Genomic DNA, 23,011 nt, shown 5'->3' on the forward strand with positions numbered 1-23,011 from the left:
ACTACACACATGCTCATCATTCCTACCAAAATAGCCATCAACTTGGCATCACAAGCTTCCCCAACAATTTCCAATATATTTGAAAACAATGCATTCAAATAGAAATAGAAAGATTACAAAACCAGCTAGTTACAACACAATCAATACATCAATTTCAACCCCAACCAATCACAGAACTTTCCAGGTTTCTTCAATAAAGAGAAAATTATTTGATCATTATCAATTTAAGCTCCAAATGATTTACCTCTTACATCAGGTTTCTTCATTTATTCATTTTAAAATTATTTTTTCAGGTTTTTTTTTGTCTTTTTTGGATGTCACTTTATAAGGAGAAACCAGAAGACAAGAAAACACTAATGTCATTTTAGATTTTCCTATCACTAATCTGGCATTTTCAACATTATTCAAGTCAATGTGCTGAAATTCCTAAACCCAACAAACATAACATTTTTAATCCATAATCTTATCTATCCAATGCTAAATGTTACAAACAACCAATAATAAAATAAAAGCTGCTTTTCTGAAATGCATTTCTACAAAGCTAGATTCGGCACAGGTTGAAGGAGAACCATCACTCCAGCAAGCATGAATAGAACTCTAATTAAAATATTTGGCTTAAATGAAACTAAAAAAAATCAAATAGCATGAACACCACCAGATTAGCAACACTTCAATATAGAGTTCAAAGTTCAAATAGTAGCTTACATCTGTTTAGCTCCTCTTAAGTTAATCACCTGCAAGCATTAGACAGCAGTCCAAATAAGCATCAAGCTGGATAATATTTAATCTAAAAAAAGCAAGAATGGAGAGAGCATAGTAATAGGAAAATAAATGCAGAAATATATGCCAAATATTTGGAAGAACAAATAATTACAAATTTTAGGGAATTTGGAATAGAAACAAGACAATGGAATTTGGAAGTTCAGTAACAATAACTGAAAAGGATACCTAATTTTTGTGAGCTCGATTGAAAGAGAGAAGACGCGTAAGAGAGAGCGGAGAAGGAGGAGCGACGACGACAACAGAGAGAAGATGATAAAGAGTAGACAGTAACAAGCGATGACAGAGAAAACGACACCATTTGATACTTGAGAGGCAGAATCAATTCCCGTGGATAACAACATGATGTCGAAGCTCACCAGTCTGGGCCGTGTCGGTTCCAGACCATAACCAGAAAAAATCACTTCCTCCCTATCTTCCGTCAAACTTTTATGGTTAGTCAATCCTATACATGATGCTTTCAAATAGCGTCTGTGACACTTTTTCCTTGCTTCATTGATTTATCCATCTCAATACAAATTTCTAACGATGATCGAGTGCTTCTTGTCACGACAACAAGATTGAAGCTACGTGATAAAAAAAATGGAGGAATGAAAATGTGCTTCAATTAATGGAAGATGTATTCTTTTAGGTAACAATTATTTGAAAAAAATAAAAATAAATTTAGTTTCTAGTATTTTAAGAAATTATATAATTACTCATTTTAAATAATAATTTAATTACAAAACGACCCTATTATAATTAAAACAGTAACTCAGGTTAAAAATACATGTCCAATTAAAATGTGACACATGGTAAAGGATAACTTACATATTATTTCAAAAGAAATTTGATAGAATTTACCTTAATTCAAACATAGCTTTTCAATGTAAAATAATTTTTTTATTGAAAAGCTACATTTAAATTTTTTACATATTAAATGTATTGATAGAATATTTAGAAAAACAAAAACTTTCTATTAGTTGTCTTACTTTCCTTGGACGGGTAATTTTTATTCTTTTGTTTCTTTTATTTTGGTAACTTTTTTTTCCACGATATTTCTTTAACTTGACAGGTTAAAAATTAATCCATTGCAAATATGAATTCTATTTCAGGGTTTGCTCAATAGAAGGGAAATTTAAACTCCTAACACTTATTTAAGCGAACTAGTGAGTTAGTCATTTGACCAACCTAAATTAATTTTTAAAAGATGTGCAACACGAAAACTTTTTAAGAGACCACCCATTCTAATAGTATTCTTACCCAAGCATGCTTAATTGTAGAGTTTTAATGAGATTCAGTGTATTAATGCGAGTATGATCGCACTTTTAGTAACTTTTTTTGGGAGAAAAATAAAATTGGGAGTCCGAAATTCCTTGGCAACTTTATTCTTTTGTTCTATACTTCAATTATCTTAGTTTTTAACACTTTTGTTTTTGTGAACCATCGGAGCCAAGGCCCAATGGGAGAAACAAAAGGCTAACTGTCTGGAGTGATTATCCCTTTTCTATCATTTACATATAGAGATTTCATTCCTTTAGGCATACTATTAATAAAACTGAAATCATTGTGCCTTTTGAAACTTTTTTTTGCAAGCCAATCAGCACACATGTTCCCTTCTCTCAGGGTGTGTTGAAAGATGAGTTCTCAGGGTCTTCTTTGAAACTCCACAATTTCTCTTAGGATGAATTAAAATGTTGTATATTATGCTTGAGATTTATATCCTCATACACTTCTATTGAATCAACATCTACAACCACTTTTTTCATACCAAAGTCTCATGCCATCCTAATCCCATGGACAACACCTCACAATTTTGCTTGCATAGCTTGATTTTTTTAGGCTAAAGCCCAACACAGTAATAAACAATTACATAGTGATTTTTTTTATAATGGATCTAAAGAGCCCAAAACACAAAACTACAAAAAAATCTTCTAAATCTAGAGACTCCTATTGCATCACTTAACAACAGGATTCTAAGATTAGGGGGAGGGGAGTTCTAATGATATAAATTGGTTGCGAGAACCGAATTGGTCAATGAATCAGTAAAATGACTGGTACAACGGTCTAGAAGTTCAACCGATTTAACTAAATATAAAATAAAAATATTAAAAATTTAATATAAAATTTTCAAATATTCAAATTTAATAATTTCTAAAATAATAAAATTTTAAATTCTGTACTTTTATATAATAACTTATTCATATTTTATCATTAAAAATTCATAAAATAAAAAATTCTAAACAACTTTAAATTCTAATAAAGTAATCACTAATTAAATCATTAATAATACTCATCACAACAGCAACAAAAGTTTAGAACAAAAAAATGTTCAACAATAATTGCTAATGTCAAATAATAAAAAATAATGAAAAATACAAACTTATATAGAAACTCAAACTATCAACAATAGAATTCAGAATCACAACAAATTTTAACAACGGCTTTTAATTAAGTATTCAACAACAAAAACTCAAAAAATTTAGCATCCAAAGCCAAGATAGAGGCTAACAAGAGTTTGCCACCTAAACCTCCTTTTGAAATCAACAAACTCCCCCTTACACCAAGTCTAAGTTTAGTGTTGGTGTGCATCATCAAATAAGAAAAAAGTTCTCAAGAAGGTGCTTGGAGGTTAGAGAAACAAGAAGATTCCTACAGAAAGCTTCTCACCAGGGGAGAAAATGATGTTAGTTCACTATTCCTTGAAGTCATATACAGTGAACAAAATTCTTCTCTTGAACACATTGAGCTCTTGGATAAAGATACGGGGAAAAGATTAACAGTGATAAGGGAGGAGTTGAAGCACCATGATCATCTTCCATCTTAGCAAGAATCAACTGTTAAACTAGTGACGTTAAAAGAGCGTTAGTTGGGAGGCAACCCAACCGTCGATAACTTTTTATTTATCTTTAATTTCGTTTCATTTTTAATTTCATTTGTTTTAATTGAATAAGCTTGTGCATCACTTATTTATTTTTACTAGATAATCATGATTATTCATAATTCTATTACTATTGTTTTTCTTTGTTGCTTGAGAATAAACAATCATTCAAAATTTGGTGTTGGAGATTATGCTCTAGAAGATGTTGAAGAGGAAGGTAACTCTATCCTTGAGCTTTTATTTCTTATATCTTACATCTAGTTGATAATCATGATTCATTCTTCTTCATTTCACCTTACTTTTTAAATTGTTTGCACCAAATATCTTTAAGCATGCAACAAAAAGTTTTTGAAAGAAAAAAGTTGAAAAAAAAAATTTAAATTTTAGCGCAAGTATAATTAAGAGAAGTGGAGGTTCTGATCATGTGAGTATGTCATGAGGTTACACGTTTGTGAAAACTTGTATGGGGAGTTCTAAGATATGAAATGAAGTTTAGAAAAGTATTATAGATATTCTCAAAATTTTATAGAACCAAAAAATAGAAAGAAAACAAAAAGAAAAACCAAAACAAAGAGCAAGGCCTAAGGCTCTGAGCACCAATGGTTAGGAAGGTTAAAAGAAACAAAACTCAAAGAGTTGTTTCCTAGTAAAGTGCTTGTGGTGTGACTGTGTCAAGCAGAGAGGCTTCAGCAAGTAAATTCGAGGGGTGCTTCAACACCCGATACCTTGAACCAACTGATTTGGGAGTGTTGATTGAAAACTTATCTTAAAAATTTGCCTTGAGATAAAACATTTAGAGTCAAAGTCAAGTGCAATAAAACCCCCAAAATAAGTATAGCTGAGAAAAGAAAATAATGATAATAATAAGAGAAAGAAAAGAAAAAACTGTTTTCAAGGTGAAAACTTATAAAGAGTCCTCCATAGTATCATCTGAATGGAATTTCTAAGTTCTAAGATTTTCAATTGTAAGCCTAGCAAGCATTGGAATCCATACATGATCACACAATTCAGAGTTTACTCCATTGTCACTTGATCACTTCATTCACTGAAATATCACAACCAATTCTTCAACTCGCTTCATTTGGAAGACTCCTTTGTACATAGTTCTTTTCTTGTTTGGAGACAAGTAAGATCTTAAGTTTGGTGTTGTAATGCATGAGCATCTCTAGTTATTTTTTTATTATTTTTATAGTAATTTTTTTGTTATAATTGATATTTTTGTACTTTAATCAATGTTTCTTCGAGTTGCTTTGAACTTTGATATGTGTAAAAAATTGTAAAAAGATGTAAGAACAAAGGAGAAGAAAGACAACCAAAGAAGCTCCTGAGAGAACTAAGAAAGGTGGCATGCAAAAGGAAGCAACCTCCCAAAGTACCAAGAATTGAAAACAAGCCCAGAGAAGTTCAAAGAGAATTTACAAACCTGACCGCTTCATACTCCAGCAAGAATAACTTGAGTTATAGAGGTCCAAATAAAGCAGTTTCCAACAGTATTAAAAATCTAACTTCCAGAGCTTTCTAATGATATATAATAGTCCATAGTGGACATGCGTCTAAGGCAGCCTCCTCCTGCATTGAACGTAGCCCCATCTCAAGTCCAATTGAACCATGCATATAACGCAGCTCCCCCTGACCTCTTCATACTCCAACAAGAATAGCTTGAGATAGAAAAGTCCAAATAAAGCGATTTCAGCGGTGTTAGGAAGCTAACATTCAGAACTTTCCAAAAATATATACATATATGTCTATAGTGAACTTGCGTCTAACACAACCTCCTCCTGCATTGAAGGGAACTATACTCAAGCCACATAAGGCACTTCTAGGAAAAAAAAGCCATGTGTATAATGCATGAACCACGCATATAACACATGGCCAAAGTACACCTTCCAGGAGCCAATTTTCTCCATGCGTTATACGTGGGAACCATGAGTATAATGCATGGGCCAAAATACAACCTCCCAATAGCTTATTTCTTCATGCGTTATAGTTGAGGATCATGCCTATAACGCATGGGCCAAAAGCCACTCCCAGAGCTCTGGATCCTTTACTAATTTTTTCTAATCCTTCACTAATTTCTCCAGCTTCAAGTATTTTGTTGGTCCAAGATTAAAGTTTCAAGCTCATGATTTCAACTAAGCAAGGCACCAAATTGTGAATTTCAGTTACAAGAAATATCACTTGTTAGTTAAGATTTATTAAGAAAAGATTTGATTTAAATTAGATTTGATTCTGTTTTGATTGAATTTGAATTCTAGGTTATTGTTTAGGTTTTAAATAAGTCCAAGGGTTGTATGTTTCCACAGACATAACATCTCATACTAAATACATCACACTTTACAGTTTTGTTTTCATTCCACCATAAGTAACTAATCTCCTTTGTTAAGGTTAGGAGCTCTATTCATCTTTTTATGGATTATTAATCTAAGCATTTTGCTTTATTTTGTGATTATGCTTTGATCTATTTCATGATTGAGTTTTTCTTCTTCATTTCTAAAGGTTTGGAATTGTTGGGAAGCATTCTAACTCCGTTTTGGATTCTAAATATTGTTTTGAAAAAAAGTAATATTGGAATTAACTTGAAAACTCATTCTCACTACTTTTTTTATTTAACTATGAATGGTATTTCAATGAGTGTGTGACATTTTGTGATTTTTAATTGCTCTAGTTTGAATAAGTGACATGAATTCAGATTATAAAATTTTTTTAAATCATTCTTTCTTGTAAGTTTCAATTGTTTAGGAGTAGTTTGGATAAGTGACATATAATTCAACCTAAAGACTATTCTTAAATCTTATTTGAAATCAAATCAGAATTGTGCTTCACCTATTTTCTTAAATTATTGACTAAGAAATTAGTAATTAATTAGGTTAAATAGAAATTAAATTTCCAAACAATCGGAATTTTATTATTTATGATTTGTCGTGATTGATCTCTATACGCCTCAAATAAATGAACATAAAAATTGTTTTCCTAGAGAGTGAATATTTCTGAAACTTTAACATTCTCACCACTGTTGTTTTCACATTCACTGTTTCCTATTTATTGCCTCTGTTTACACGTTTACTTTAATTCCTCATTCACTCATTTGTTTCTTGATTTGTCTAATTAGAATAGTCAATTAATCATTGTTGCTTAGTCCTTTAATCCTTGTGAGAACAATAACTCACTCACCATGATATTACTTGATATGATTCGCTGCACTTGACAAGTTGTGATTTAAAAAAATTCTGCATCAAGTTTTTGGCATTGTTGTTGGGGATTAATTGAGATTGACAACTACCACATTAATTAATTCTCTAAATTATACTTTTATTTTATTTTCTTTTGCTACTCACTGGAACTTTCTTTACTATGACTTTAAAAATTCCAATTTCCTTGTTGTTTGTGTGTTTTTATGAAAGGTAACAAGGACAAAAAACCTCTTCAATTTGATTTAGAAATAGAAATAACCCTCAAACAACTAAGAAAGGAATCAAGAAATCAGAGAAAACTAGAAGACAATGCTAGAAAGCATGACAAACAACAATGACAATGCTAGGAGGACTCTTGGGTCTTTCATTAAATCTACTCCTGGAAATTGTAGAAGTAGCATAGTAGCCCCTATTGTGAAGGCAAACAACTTTGAGTTGAAGTTTCAACTCATCGCCTTGGTATAACAAAATTGCCAATTTAGAGAGAGTTCTCAAAAAGATCCTAATCTGCACATATCCAGCTTCCTACAAATTTGTGACACAGTCAAATCCAATGGCACCTCTACTGAAGCTTATCGATTGAGGTTGTTCCCATTCTCTGTAAGGGACCGAGCCAAGCAGTGGTTCAAAACTCAACAAAAGGAGAGGTTGGCAATAAATTTTTAACCAAATTCTTCCTACTACAGAGGTTGACAAAGCTAAGACATGATATCCATACCTTCATATAGAAAGATGGAGAATTCCTTTATGAAGTCAGGGAGAAGCACAAGAGAATGCTGAAAAAATGCCCTCTGAATATGTTTGCTGACTGGGTACAACTACAGATTTTTCATAATGAGATTACTCCTACTTCAAAGAATTCACTAGACAACTCAGCTGGAGGATCCATGCACATGAAGACCATTGAATAAGCTTTAGAATTAATTGAGATTGTAGCCAACAATCAGTACTTGTATTCCTCCAAAAGAATAATAAAGGAAGAAGTGATGAAATTGGATACACTGGACATTATTCTAGCACAAAACAAGGTTATGGCTCATCAAATTAGCACGATCACTAAACAAATGGGACAAATGCAAGTCTCAACAGTGAAAATTCAAGGAATCACTTGTGAATTTTATGGAGGATCCCATCAAGGTGAAGGTCCACTATTTTAAGATAGTTCATCGTCTGTTGAACAAGTAAATTACATGAAACTTTTCTTAAAGCCACCATATAATGACCCCTTCTCAAAAACCTATAATCCTAGATGGAGGAACTACCCTAACTTTGGGTGGAAAAATCAAAATCAAAGAAGTAGTAACTTCAACAACTTCAATACTCCTTACCAACCACAAACACCTCCTGCACAACTAACCCAAAATTCACAAAACACCTCCCCTCTTGAAAATGCCCTGAAAAAACTCAATCAACATATATCCACATTTCTCTAACAAACCTTCAATTTCATGCAAGAGACTAGAGCCTCCATCAGAAATTTAGAAGTGCAAGTAGTTCAACTTGCCAAGTAAATTGCTGAGAAACCCACAAATTTTGTTTTAGTGATACAATTTCCAATACAACAGAAGAATGTAAGGTCATTAGCTTGAGAAGTAAAAGAGTGGTTAGCAAAAAGGATGAAGACCCCACTAAAACACACAATGAGGACGTAAAAGAGGAGAAGCAAGAAAAAGAGAGCACTGTTCATGCACCAATTAATTCTCCAACAAAGAAGAAAACAATGATTGCTTACCAACCAAGAATTTCTTTCCCTCAAAGGCTTAAGTAACAGCACCTTGATGGACAATTTTCCAATTTTTTGGAGGTGTTCAAAAAGCTTCACATCAACATTCCATTCATAGAAGCTTTGGAACAAATGCCTCTTTATGCTAAATTCATGAAGGAATTGCTATCCAAGAAGAGAACTTTGAGGAGAGATGAGACATTGGTCATGACCAAAGAATTCAATGCAATAATTCAAAGAAATTTACCAAAAAAGATGCAAGATCTAAGGAACTTTCAAATTTTATGCACCATTGAAAGTACAACTTTTGAAAAAGCCTTGTGCGATTTGGGAGCAAGTATTAATTTGATGCCCTTTGTATGTGATGAAGAAGTTACAAATTAAAAAGGTAAAATCTACAAGAATAACACTCCAATTGGCAGATAGATCAATAAAGTATGCATATGCAATAGCTGAAAATGTGTTGGTCAAAATGGGAAAGTTTATTTTTCCAGCAAATTTTGTGATCGTTGACATGGAGAAAGATGAAAATGCCTCCATAATCTTAGAAGACCATTCCTATCTATTGACAAAGCCTTGATGGATGTGGAAAAGAGTGAGTTAATATTGAGGGTTCATGATGAGCACTTAGTTTTTCATGTTTTCAAAATCATACATCATTCAAGTGAGAAGGAGAATTGCATAAAGGTTAAATCAATTGATCTAAGACTTCAAGAACCCCTTGATGAAGTAACTCTGAAGGTTCCACTTCCATGCTTGAGAGAAAAACAAGAAAGAGAAAAGGCGCAGTAAATTAAAACAATATGGTGTTGTTCTTGCATTCGGAACAGTTTTTGACCCCAAATTTAAACTCAATACTTTGAGTTATTGCTATAATGAGATTGATCCTATTGGTGCCAAAGATAAGGTGGAGTATGTGAAGAATAAATTATACAAACTCTTCGAATTTTATGATCATAATTCTTTTACAATTGTGGAAAGTGTTTCTTATCAAACTCCAAGTATGACTTTTCAAGTGACATCTTTGACAAGCTCTGTTTTTATTTAGCTTATTAAAGTTGTTGGTGTAAGTATTTTTTTTTTTAGAATTACTCTACTTTGTTATATATATTTATATATGTGATTCGAATCATATATTGCTTGTATTTCAAAGGATATGAGTGAAAATAACCAACTTGATGTTTGTTTGAGTGAGACAACATTGTTTTTCAATGATAAAAACGTAGATGTTTTACAATAGTGGAAGGACAATAATCATTGTTTTCTAATATTATCACTTATGGCACGAGACTTGTTGAGCATTCCTATTACTATTGTGGCTTTAGAGTATGCATTTAGCATTGGTTCCCAGGTTTTAAACAAATATAGAAGCCGTTTATTGCCAGATAATGTTGAAGCTGTAATTTGCACTCAAAATTCGATATGTAGATTTACTGATTGTGGTGTAATAATATTTATAACATACCTATTTTAGTGATTTTGTTCATTATCATGTATAATGTATTGTCTTTCTGATACATTTGTTTATTTTTTTGTAGAGGAAGATTTAGATGAGGAAGATATTGCAAAAGACGAAGGTTATTCTTTCGAAGTTAATTCAAATGATGTTATTGATCTACACGAGGATGAAGATGATAATTGAATTTAGAACATTGCTTGTATTTGGAATATTTACCTGTTTTATTTTTAAGTTATAATTTGAGCTATGTTTGATTAATTAGAAATTTGGGCAATGCTTAATTACATATTTTGGATAATTAGACAATGTCGATTTTATTATTTTGCTTCAAAAAACTTAATTAATGATTATGATTATTAGATATTTAGAATTATAAAGACTTTAATGTTTGTGAATTTAGAAAGTATAATTTTTTTATGTCTTTTGAAATTATAAGTTTATTGAGATGTTTGTGAAATTATATATATATATATATATATTAAATATTTAATGGTTTAATAAACAAATAAAAATTGGTGGATTTGACCCACCAACCCGCCAATCCGCCATTAGACGGGACGAGGTAGAAATTTGGGACTGCCACACTAAGCAGGATGGGACGGGCAAGCCCATTTGCCACCATAGTCGCCGCCTTGCCTTCTCTGTTTGTGTTGAAGCTGTTGTCTTAGCGCCACCGTGGCTCGCCTTCTCTACTTCTGCCTCTGCTTCTGTGTGCCATGTCTATTCTATCTCTGGTGCTCTTCTTTTGGCCTTGTCTGACTCCACCTCTTACTTCTCTTCCATGGTCCAAGCTGAGCTAGGTTACTGAGGTGAGTTTTTTTTTTCTTTTTGGTTATTGTATATGAATCTGTTTGATTTCTCTTCTAGGTGAGCCTTATTGTTATTAATCTTCTTGAATTATAAATTAATTTGTAATTGATAATTTATGTCAATTGAATTTTTGACTATTTATTGCATTAATGGGTTCTTTCTCCCATAACAGATCTGCCACGAGCTCTAACCGTGTATATATATCAATATGCAAATTTGGGGTAACTCTGGATTAGGGTTTATTGAGAATTTTTCAGATTCAAGGCAACTCATGGTTGAAAGAGTGAGAAAGTGCATTGAAAAAGTATGTTTATTGTCCTTAATGTTTTTGAAATTTTTCAAAATTATCCATATCGTTTAATTTGATTCAATTATGTCCTTAACGTTTGAAATAGTTTCAATTTTATTCCTACGGTTAAATTTTTAACCTTTAAAATTTAGTTAATTTTTTTTCCAATTTTAACCTTAACTCATTCATACTCTCCAATTCCAATTGGCCAATCCAAGCCCCCTACTGCCATTGCTATCACCACCGTAACCACCATCACCATTACCATCACCATCACCATCACTATCACCACAATCTTCTTCATCCATCTTCTCCCCTTCAAACAACAACAATAAAATTGTGTGTTTTATTATCAGAACCCTTTAACAATAATTAAGTAAAATTCAACAAGAAAGATGAAGAAACAAATACACATACAACTCAAACTTGAAAAATAGTGAAAGAAAGAACAAAAGACCAGAAATGGAGAATGAGCGGCAGAGAGAATAAGAAGAAAGGGGGAGAATGAGATGAAGATAGCAGCGCCCGCGGAACAAAGAGTTGATGTTGCTATCGCTGCCAACGCTAGAAGACAAGAAGAGGAAGGGAATAATGAAAAAGATAAAGAGAACAAGAACAAAGGCAAATCGAAGAGAAGAAGAGGGTGAGAGCGACGATGAAGACCATTGCCTTGCTGTTGCCGGAAATAAGAGAGGGGGAGGGGGGAAGGAAGGACGCGACGTCGGTGAGGAATGTCATTGCCATTGTTACTGTTGTTGCCTAAGCTCAATGTTAAATAAAAAATTTGCCAAAATTGTTCCTTTTCCAAACCACCATTGATCAAACCACCATTTTCTAATCTCTCTTCTCTTTTTTTCTTTCATTCTCTCTCATTTTAAAATCTGATATTGAAATATGTTTATGAGCAACTGTTATTATGAGTATAATTGTTGGTGATGGTGGTGAATAACAAGTGTAGGGTGAGTGTTTGGAGGGGTGATGGCAAATGTGTGGTGGTGGAAGTGATAGGTATGGTTGGTTGGAGTGAGAGGTTTAGAGTATTACGATGAGTGTGAGAAGAGGATGGCTTTGTGATGGTAGTAACAGTAGGAATAAGGGTTTAGCTAGGGTTGGAGTTGTGAAGAGTGCTGATAGTGGGTGGGGGACTGTGAAGTATAAAGGATGATGAGGATGATAGGCAACAACGATAATGGATAATGGTGAATGGGTAGCAACAGTAGTGGGTGATAGTTGGGGGTGATGGAGATGGTAACGATAAAAAGAGAAAAGTGAAGATAATGATGATGAGAATTAGGGGGTTGAACTAGAAAAAAAAAAATTATTTGACGGTTAACTTAAAAAATTTAACGATAAGGAAAAAAGTTAAAACTTATCGAAAACGTTAGGGATAAAATTAAATCAAATTAAATGTTAGGGATATTTCTAAAAAAATTTAAAAATATTAGAGACAAAAAATATACTTTACATGATTAAAAATACCACCTAAGTATACATTAATAAGGTTATCATATCATCAAAATACAGTAGCCACTTCAGCATCTTTATGATAAGAGATGTGCTCCAGCAAGCTCAATGACATGCTTGTCAAATTTTTAATTTCTTTTTGAGATTATTTTGTCAATAACATTTATTGGATATCATTTTGTGAGCGTAAAAAATTTTTAAGTATCGATTTGATATTTACCTCAATATTTTATCTTTGATCTTTGATTATGATTTCAATTTTACCTTTAGATATAAATGTCACTAAACTATTAACAAAAATATTAGAGTAAATACTCATTCCGGCTTTGATAATTTTTTAAAAGACTACGAGGCTCTCAATAAAAAATACCTATTTCGGCCTTTGATATTTAATTTCGTGAGATTTATTAGTCTCTCTACCAATAATCTCTCTCTAGAACATACTTATATGATACGTTAATCACTAATATGTCTTCTATTAATTTTTATAAGTAAAAATAAATTAAAAATTATTATATTTCTTAGCTTTACACAATAAATTTAACTAATGTATTTAAAAAGTTAAACAAAAAATAAAAAAAATTAAAAAATCTTAATAATTACTTTTAAAAGACAATAAGATTTTTTACAAAATAAAAATTATTAAATCTTAATTAATTCTTAACAGATAAATCAATAATTTAATATATCATGTAGATTAATTCTATTAATACAAAAAAAAATATTAAAAAAAAGAGTTATTTAATCTCACAAAAATATAAATTAAGAACTGAAAATAAATAGAGTTGTCTTTTAATATAATTGTTACGGCAGTTTAGAATATTTTCAAAAAATATTAAACATCCCAAATTGGTAAATTAGTGATAAAACCCCTCGTAAATACCCATACGATACGAGTATACGACCCCATTCTCTATTTCCTTGCCTGCCAATACCCTCTCTCCTCCAAATCCCCAATCTTCTCCCACGGTCCCCAGTCTCTTGCTCTGTCAGACATCGGAACGGCGGCCTACTTCTTTGTCCAGCATCACTCCCATCGCTGCTGCGATGTTTTCTCTCTCCCCCATCGCTGTAGCTTTGTAATGTCTCTCCAGCGAGGCTGCAGCCGATCTCTCTCGCCGCGGGTCAGATCTCTTCACCGATCCCCTGTCTTCTAGTTTTCTCTTCGTCTCTCAATATCTTGATTTCTAATTAATTGGCTATTGAATATTGATGACTTGATTTGTTAAGAATATGGATTACTTCAATTTTTAATTTTTATTTTATTTTATTAGATTAGTTCTGGTTTTGTCTCTTTTATGAGGTGAAAATAGTGTGTGTGATTAAGCTTGATTAAAGTGTATGATTAGGCCTTGCTACTTTATGAAAGAATGAGCCAATTCTTATTGCTACAGGAAAGCAAACAAAAGCATCAAGAAAAAGGATATAGTGACACGTGTTGCTTCATGTCTGGATTTTAAGGAGATAAAAAAGATGGTTTATGTTTGCTGAACAATCTGATTATCCTTTTCATGTGTTGATGGAGTAGACCACTGCAGTATCCACATCAGTGTTTGAGGACTTCAAGGCTTGTATCTCAGAAGAAGCTAGTTGCCAAACAATATCGGAGATCAATTTGAAGGTAATGTATTATGGTTGTAATTTCTGTTGTTTTAATTTCATTTCTTGCTGCAATATAGTAATTTATGAGTAGTTAATTACATGACAGAAATCAGAGATAAGTTGGTTACTCTCGCAGTGTTGCCAGTGTATAAAGAGTGAGTTTGGTACAAGGCAATCAGTATAACAAATTCTGAGTATTACATCTTTTGATGTCTAAGCTCTAACTAACAGCCATATGGAGACTTTTTTTTTTGTGAATCAAAGAAGCTCAACACAATAGAGTGGAGCAAAAAGGAAAAGATAACCAAAACAAACAATCAACACCCAGCAAGTAATATAAAAAAGAACTCCTCCTGTCCTCTCACGCATAGCCATCAACAATAGGAAGAGAGTTCACTCCTCCATTCGTCACAGTTAACCATGGACATGTTGGTGATGTCCTCAACATCTCTGCTCTTATTCTGAAAAATTCTCCTGTTCCTTTCTAGTCAAATGTTCCAAATGATTGCACAAAAACTTCTTAACCGCTGCTTCCGGTCCTCCTGCCTGCGCGGCTCCTCCGTCCAACTTAGAAAATGGTCCTTCATAAGTCCCGGAAGAGACCCTAGACGGCCAAACACAGATATCCAAGCACTCCACACATTCCAAGCAAAATCACAGCCAAGAAACAAGTGGTGGACCTGCTCAACATCCTTGTTACATAGAACACAGTTCGTATCATCCTGATTGAGTATCCCAACCCGACTTAGCCTCTCCTTAGTATTTACCCTGCCTATCAAGACAACCCAAGCGAATAGCTCCACCCTTGGCGGAACAACACCTTTCCAAATGGTCCTCGTGAAGCTGTAACTGGTTATATCCTCTGATAGGACTCCTTCTTGGAACACCTGTACAAATGAGTTAGTCGAAAAAATACCAAGTCTATCATATTTCCACACCACTCTGTCCTCCCTATTAGATGCTAGCCTCACTGGTCTCAAAGCCTCATGTAACTGACTCAACAGATCCAACTCCCACTGAAACAACTCTCGCCTCCATAGAAAGTTCCAAACCCCCTCTATCCCATCCCAAAACCCACAATCCCCAATAACCGAACCACACTGGCTTGAAACAGAGAAGAGCCTAGGGAACCGATCTTTCAGAGAACCACACTGTAGCCAGACATCTTCCCAAAACCTAGTCCGACGACCGTCACCAACCTCCATGGACAGACCTGTAATCACCTTATCTCTTATATTTTGCTCCTTTATCTGTAGCTAGCATATATCCTTCCAAGGTCCTCCTTTAGTAGGTACCACTTGAGTGGACAGTAATTCATTCAGCTTTAGATTATTACAAGAACAGACCACCTTCTTCCACAGTGGACACTCTTCCTTCGCGAAGCGCCACCACCATTTAAACAAGAGGGCGGTGTTCCGAACCATAGCGTCCCCAACTCCCAACCCACCTAGCTTCTTTGGGGCCTACGTCTTGAAATCTTACATAAATCTAATGCTATCGATAACAGCCAGGGTGAAGAAACTTATTGTATTACTTTTAAATTTGTGTTCGTTATGGTTATCTATGAAGATTCAAATGGTTTACATTTTCGCTTGTTGATATTGCTTCATGTTCTGAAAATTGGATTGGACCGTCCGGTTTGATCGAATTAACCGGGAACCGATCTTCTGATCGGTCCGGTTGATATTTAAAATTGTCCTGCAAAAAATCAGATGAATCGGCGGTTAACCAGTAAACAGATGGAACCGGACCGGTTTTTTGGGTTACCGTTCGGATTTATATATAAAAAAAACCCCACAGAACCCACCCCCATCCGTTTCTCTCTCTGACTCTCTGAGGACCCAACCATAACCCCCTTTCTCCCCCGCCGCCTTCTCCATCGCCAAACTCATGTCCACCGCTGTCTCAACGCCGCCATCGCATCTGCTCCAGTCGCCATTCCCACTGCTCGCCGCTCGTCTCTTCCGTCGCAACGCGTCTCGCGTCGCCGCTCGTCTCCTCTGTCTCGTTCCTCTGTGGCGGCCCTTGTCTTCTCTTCGACGTCGCTAGAAGTCGTGCTCGGAGGTGTTGGCGTCGCAATCTCCGTCGTCCTCGTCAAGCCAGTCTCTGTTGTCGTCATCGGCCCTGAAATCGTCGTCTCTGTCCTCGTGTCAAGCCTGTATCTTCGAGTCCCTTCTCTCTCTGTTTGAGGTCACATTCTTCCTCCCTCGCGGTCACTTCCCTTCCTCCCTCGCTGCCGGTAAGCACTGCTGTTTCAATTTGTGTTGTTGCTGATTTTCTGAGAGAAAGTGTAGCCATTATTTTAGGAAGATAGAAAATTGAATCTGTGAAACTGAGAAAGAAGCTTCAAAGGTTCCATACCTAGAAACACACTATAGTTTACAAGTGGTTTTTCTGAAATAATGGTTGATAGTTGATTTGAATATTCTATTGAATTTTTTTGCTGAGTTAATTTTGTCGATCGAGTTCTGTGTTGGGTTTATGGTTTATTTGAATGTTGTTGTAATTTTGTTAATTAAATTTTGTATTCTGAGATAGGGTTTGTTGCTGAGGTGCTTTTTAATTTAGTTTGAATGTTGAGTTTGGATTTTTTTGTTTAATTTTTGTTTTTGGATTTTCTTGGCTTTGGATGCTAAGGTTGCGTTTGGTTTGTGTTTTCATTTTCTGTTTTTATTCTTAGTGGTTTCTGTTCTTTGGATTTTCTGAATATGAGAGTGAAAACAGTAAAAACAGTAAAATCCTGTGTTTTCACTTTTTTCCTTCACAAAATTTTGAAAACACCGAAAATAAAAACAGAAAATGAAAACGCAAACCAAACGCACCCTAAGTTTTCTGTTTTTGGATTCTGAGTTTTTGCTGTTGAATACTTAATTAAAAGTTGTTGTTAAAATTTGTTGTGATTCTGAATTCTGTTGTTGATGGTTTGAGTTACTATATAAGTTTGTATTTTTCATTATTTCTGATTATTTGATTATTAGAAAGAAAAAAGTTTAGGGAACCAATCAACCAACTATATCATGAGCCAACTCAAGTCAATCTCTTGTATTTTTAGTTTTAAAATTTGAAAAATTAGGAATAGTGGGGAATTACTTTTTCTTTTTTATAACAACCTCCTATTTTAAAACTAGTTGGCTCTAGTTGGCTATACCCCTAATTGGTTCCCTAGCGGAACCGTTTATTGTTGAAATTTTTTTTATTCTGAACTTTTGTTGTTGACGTGATGAGTATTGTTGGTTACTTGATTAGTGATTACTTTATTAGAACTTAAAGTTCTTTAGAAATTTTTTATTTTGTGATTTCTTAATGATAAAATATGAACAAGTTATTATGAAAAATTACAAAATTTTGAATTTTATTAGTTTAGAAGTCATTGAATTTGAATATTCGAAATTTGTATATTAAATTTTTAATAATTTTATTTTATATTTAGTTAAACCGATTGAATCCTGGTTGAATTTCGGTTGAATCTCTGAACTGTTGAACCAGTCACTCCACCGGTTCGGTTCTCGCAACCTCTCTCAGTCTGCTACATATTTTTTATTTTATAGCTTTCAAATTGTGTTTACCTCTCTCAGTCTGCTACATATTTTCTGGTTCGCAAAACAATCAAACCAACCATACCTTCTCTCCTTCTATCACCCTTCTCTAATTTGATTTGCGATTTGTTCTTTTTTCTTCTTTATTCTTTAGAAAATCTTGTTTGTTTTCTTCTTTCTTTCTCTCTTTTTTTGGGGGTTAATTTTGGAATATTTGTTTGCAGAAGCAAAAGATGATAAGAGCGGTGCTGGTGATGAACACGCAGGGGAGACCTCGTATCACCAAATTCTATGAATTTTGGGTCCGTGTTTTCAAATGCCATGCACATTTCTAATCCAGTTATTCTCTTTTGGGAAAATAATAATAATAATAGTAATAATACAATTTACCCCAAACTTTGACTTTATGCAGTTTAGCTTATAAACTTTCAAAGTTTCAAAATGCGCAATTCGGCATCATGAAATTATGGTGCAGAAAGCTTCTTCTGCTGATTTTTCTTTCACAAAAATTTAGCAGATGACCAGTTGATATCTTCAATGAGTCAAATTGCACATGAACCAAACTTAAAGCGATAAATTGCAATTTCTTTTTCTTCCTCCTTGTTTTTTCAGTTACCATGTGTTTTTCATGATGAAATTTCCATGCCAATGATCAAACTATGTTTTCTTTTGTTGTGGTAGATCAGCCTGTGGAGAAACAGCATGAAGCAATTCGCAATGTCTTTTCAGGTTTCTTTCTTTGATGATCCCTTGATTACTTAGTCTAAGTTGCTTCCTTTTGTAACTTTCTTTTTGCAGTCTTGTGCAGTAGAGCAGAACATGTAAGCAATTTCGTGGATGCTGAATCCATTTTTGGCCCGGTATTTTCTCTCTCAATCTTATAATTTTATATAATTTTTCTGTTTTAAAATTCATTACAATTGTAATTTAATTCAGAACTAAAATTTTATGATTATGGAGGTGTTTTGACACTTTTTTGGTATGATAGACAATGGTTTATGTAAAAGGGATTTTGTGGTATTGATATTGTAGCATCTTGTATAAACAGGCAAAGCTTCTGAGTTTTCTTGAACTTGATTTCAACCTAAAGTTAGAAGGACTGCTGTAATCATAACAGTGAATGTGTGCTTTTTGAGATGTTAAGACCACTCTTCCATCTATCTGAGCAAAAGAATAGTTTTCTAGATTTCATATTTATCATTATGATATACTAGTTTCTTAAGGGGATGCCCTTACTTTCGGGATGAGGATTATTAAGCTGATACTTAACAGCAAACTTTGTTGTACTCAAATTATTGAATGCATATACCCTAATAGGCAATCTTAGGATCTTTAGTATTACTAGTAATTTATATGTTTTAGCCAAGGCAAATAATTCCTAACTTGTCTTATGCTTCAGGATTCTCGCCTTGTCTACAAGCATTTTGCAACTTTGTACTTTGTGTTGATATTTGATAGCTCTGAAAATGAGCTTGCAATGCTCGACTTGATACAAGGTAGATTTCTGAATCACTGCCTATTGATTAAATATTGTCCGTGTTACCTAGCTCCCATTGCATTAAATGTTAAAATCCAAGAGAATAATAATATTTTCAGAGATGAGTTCTTCCACAGGTTGTTCCGAAAACTTTACATTGTAATTGCCACTTGTTGGTTTGATTTGATTTGATGTCTATTGGTTAATATCTGAAGGAATGTGTCAGAGAAACTATAAATATTTTGTTGAAAACTGAATGTAAACATGATGTGATTTTTCATATTGTTATTGAATGGGTAAATTTGAACATGAAATGAGAGGCTCTCTAGTTGAATGTATAGAAGAAATATCAGGTCCTGCCCAATATCTATGAAATTTAGGAAGTTATGTATGATATTTCTCAATGCTTCCAATACTGATTTTACCACTACTTAGTACTTACAGATTAAGTCATCACATAATATATATAGCCAAGTATTTGTCATACAGGTTAGCAAGTGCCACTTAAATTTGAAACATAAGGTATGTGTTGTAATTTTTACCATCCTTAAGGCAACTAGGGCCTCCTGCTAATCTAAATAACTGGAGGAAATATATCATACATGCTCTAAATATAATTGCAAATTGCTTAGGTTGTTCTTGATTGTTGTCATTCATGTTATTAACACACATGAATAAAGAAACTAGAAGCTGCTTTACATCCGTAATAGGTTAAGGTCAAGAATTGATTTAATGATAGAACTAGTCTATTTAATCATTTGTAACTCAGTATAAAAGAAGCTGAAATAACAAGAGTTGGATGCCTACAAAGAAATTTTCTGTTCCTAACTAGTCCATGTCCTTCAAGGGCTATAAACCTACACAGTTATATAAAAGATAACTAAAACAATCAATAAAAATTCCTAGTATTGTTAAATTACATAAATATATACAAACTGATATTATGGTGAAACTAGTTCAGAAAAGTAAAGGAATATTAGAAATAATGGAAAGAATGTGTATTCCCTCTCAAAACATTATAGCGGTGAAAGGTGTTACAGAGACCTCTCTCTCTCAACGGTTTCTGCCCAATTTCTAAATCCCCTCTTTATGTTTCCTTTGATTCACGGTACCAATTGTCTATTAGTATTGCTGAGCAATATACATTCTGCCTTTTGAGAGATGTCTGTAGTGTTCTGCTTAACAATTGGTGAATATTAGCTGACAGTTTATTAATGATCAAAGCCGACTAAACAGGGTGATTGGGAATCCTCATTTATGTGATATAGAATATCATAAATTTGATTCCTGTTAACATTATTTGGCATTCTGATATCTAGTAAGGGCCTTGACCCATTTAGTCGACCTAACTTGTGCAATATCTTACTTTTGTGCCATGTATTCAGATTATTGTTTAATTTGTTCATCAAATTGTTTATCCTTGCTTTTTTATTATAATGGTGCCCTTTGTTTGTTCGGGTTTTTATAGTTAGTGTCTATTATTTTGATTATTTAGAAATGCTTAAAATTTGCATTCAACAAACAAATCAATCAATAGCTCAAATATATTGTCAATTTAAAAAGGGAAGGTATATAGATGTTAGTTGAAGTTTGTGGATAGGTTTTAAAGGATTCCGTTCTCTTTTCTATTTATTTTTGAACTATGTTTATCTATTATGTTGCACGACTATGATATAACTCTGCTCCTGCTGAGTGCTGACTGGTGGTCAATACTGTCGATTACTTGATTGCTAACCTGATGTGGCGATTTGCTTACATGAGTCCTTTCTGCTTCCAGTCTTTGTTGAAACATTGGACAAATGCTTCAGAAATGTATGCGAGCTTGACATTGTGTTCAACTATAGTAAGGTTGTATGCTTTGTGCCCTCCATCATGAACCATATATTCTTTACCACAAACACACACATAGCAACAATTTTGTTTTACTATCAGAGAGAAATGAATTACAAACTGTGATATTCAATGGATAATTTTGGAGTTTGCCATAACTGAGCTTTATCGCTATTCTCAAATGCAGATCAATACACACAAATTTGATTAAAGCTGTCCAATTCTAAAAAATTGGCAACTCCTTTAGTTTATGTGTTCACTAATCTTGAGTTACTTTTTTGTATGCCGTTCCACATTTAGTTTCGGGAAATTCTATTTAAAAAACAAAAAAAAGTTCCAAAAATGAATTTATTTTTTTCCTTAGCTAACAAGCCTTTGCATCTTAAGTTTCCACATATTTACATTTGGAAATGAATTCTTCAGATACATGCCATACTAGACGAGATTATTTTTGGAGGTCAGGTATTGGAGACAAGTTCAACAGAGGTTATGAAGGCTGTCGAGGAAATAACGAAGTGCAATCTCTTTCCACAGCTTTTAACAATTCTTTTTAATGTTTATATTTTCGCATTGTAATTAAATTAGGGCATGCTACATCGTTCTGTTTGTGCACTAATTTGTCTGGGTGCAACTTTTGCATAATGCAGGCTAGAAGCAGCATCCAATGCAATCAATCTTGTTTCAAAGTCTGTTTCTAATTGGAGGTCGCGGTAGCTTGGGTAAGGTTAAGCTTCTTGAATTACATGCTTTAACAAATACAAGGGATTTGTAAAGTGAAATATGTTTGATCAGACAAGTCAGTAGGACGTGGTCTTTTTCTCCCCTCAAATTTGATTGTGTGATGGGAAGATCCGGCACATGTTTTGCAGTGCCCTACATTTGTTTTGTCCGAGAGATTATTTGTTATTTGATGTCTAATGTTAAAATGTTACTTAATATGATTGTCTTGCTTTCCTCTGTATCCTTTTCTCTCCTGTATTTTCTGTTTTTGGTATTTGAACTTTAAAAATGTGCAAGTTGAGAATGTTGAACTTTTCCAAATGTGCAGATTGATTACCTTGGTAATTTTTCCATCAATTATTAACAAAAGTAACACATTTATCAAAGTTGCATATTTCAAAAACGTGTGAAGGGGGAAGCTGTACATGAAGCCAAAGTTCAATTGAAGATTGGACTTATTCTGGATAAAATGAACATGTAAAAATGTTTAGGGGATTCATTGAGGCATTTAAGAAAGTTAAGAGAGCCAAATTGACCTTTTAAACATTTAAGGTGTGAGAATGCGGATGACATACAAGAGTGTAAATGCAATTAATCGGTTAATATACCTTTCCTTCTGTAGCGTGCCATAATCTTAACTTAAGCGGTCAAACTTACTGCATGTGTAAGACAAGGTAATAATAGGGTTTAGAGATTGTAATCCACATTGATAGTGTAACAAGTTGTATATTATTATTACAGTTTTGTTACATATTCAAGTGTTTTTGTGAATCAAATCTAACTAAATTGATCAAAATTTAACTAAAATCACTCAAACATTATGTGTATGAATCACACACTTCTTTGTCTTCATGTTCTTTCTATTTTTTTCATATTTGTTCCTTATTTCCATTCATTTGTTGTTAGTGTTGTATTTTTTTTTGTTTCTTTCCCTCTTTCTAAATGTTATTTTTTATTCTTGGTAAAAGGGTGAAACAAGAAGAATAATGAAAATGTGAAAATGTAAAACAACAAGAAGAAATCATAACATAAACTTTTTGAATTTTGACAGAAGAATATTTTAACAGTAATAAAGGTTCTTGTTAATAAAGTGAAAGAAGTGTTAAAAATGTTATTTTAATTGAATCAGCATTCTTAACCTTATATTATATGTATGCTTATGTGTTGAACAAGTGATTTCTGCTAGTAAGATAACTAGTGTTTTGAGAAGTAACAAATTTAATCTTTTACTCGACTTTAACATAATCCCTTTGATTAACTGTATGGTGAA

At 33.4% G+C, this 23,011-nt stretch overlaps 1 protein-coding gene and 1 non-coding gene across 5 annotated transcripts; one reads left to right on the plus strand and one right to left on the minus strand.

Moving 5' to 3' along the window:
• Window positions 1-7,526: 7,526 nt before the first annotated feature.
• LOC112718562 (small nucleolar RNA R71) lies at window positions 7,527-7,634 on the minus strand. The gene has a single exon (XR_003160896.1). It is a non-coding gene; the product is annotated as a small nucleolar RNA R71 (small nucleolar RNA).
• Window positions 7,635-13,442: 5,808 nt separating this feature from the next.
• On the plus strand, window positions 13,443-22,589 carry LOC112715482 (AP-3 complex subunit sigma). Of its 4 annotated transcripts, none has more exons than XM_072204746.1 (10): window positions 13,443-13,700; window positions 13,971-14,197; window positions 17,939-18,016; window positions 18,401-18,443; window positions 18,513-18,574; window positions 19,114-19,210; window positions 20,969-21,039; window positions 21,445-21,536; window positions 21,669-21,740; window positions 22,070-22,589. In XM_072204746.1, the coding sequence occupies exons 3-9, from the start codon at window positions 17,948-17,950 to the stop codon at window positions 21,733-21,735; spliced, it is 501 nt and encodes a 166-aa protein (XP_072060847.1). In that variant the 5' UTR covers window positions 13,443-13,700; window positions 13,971-14,197; window positions 17,939-17,947; the 3' UTR covers window positions 21,736-21,740; window positions 22,070-22,589. The 4 variants fall into 4 exon arrangements, with proteins under 4 accessions (XP_072060847.1, XP_025623039.1, XP_025623035.1 ...); XM_025767250.2 differs by having other exon boundaries at window positions 13,468-13,700; window positions 14,105-14,197; XM_025767254.2 differs by lacking the exon at window positions 22,070-22,589 and having other exon boundaries at window positions 21,669-21,982.
• Window positions 22,590-23,011: the final 422 nt, after the last annotated feature.

This window comes from Arachis hypogaea, chromosome 10 (assembly GCF_003086295.3).
Source record: "Arachis hypogaea cultivar Tifrunner chromosome 10, arahy.Tifrunner.gnm2.J5K5, whole genome shotgun sequence".
Lineage (NCBI taxonomy): Eukaryota > Viridiplantae > Streptophyta > Magnoliopsida > Fabales > Fabaceae > Arachis > Arachis hypogaea.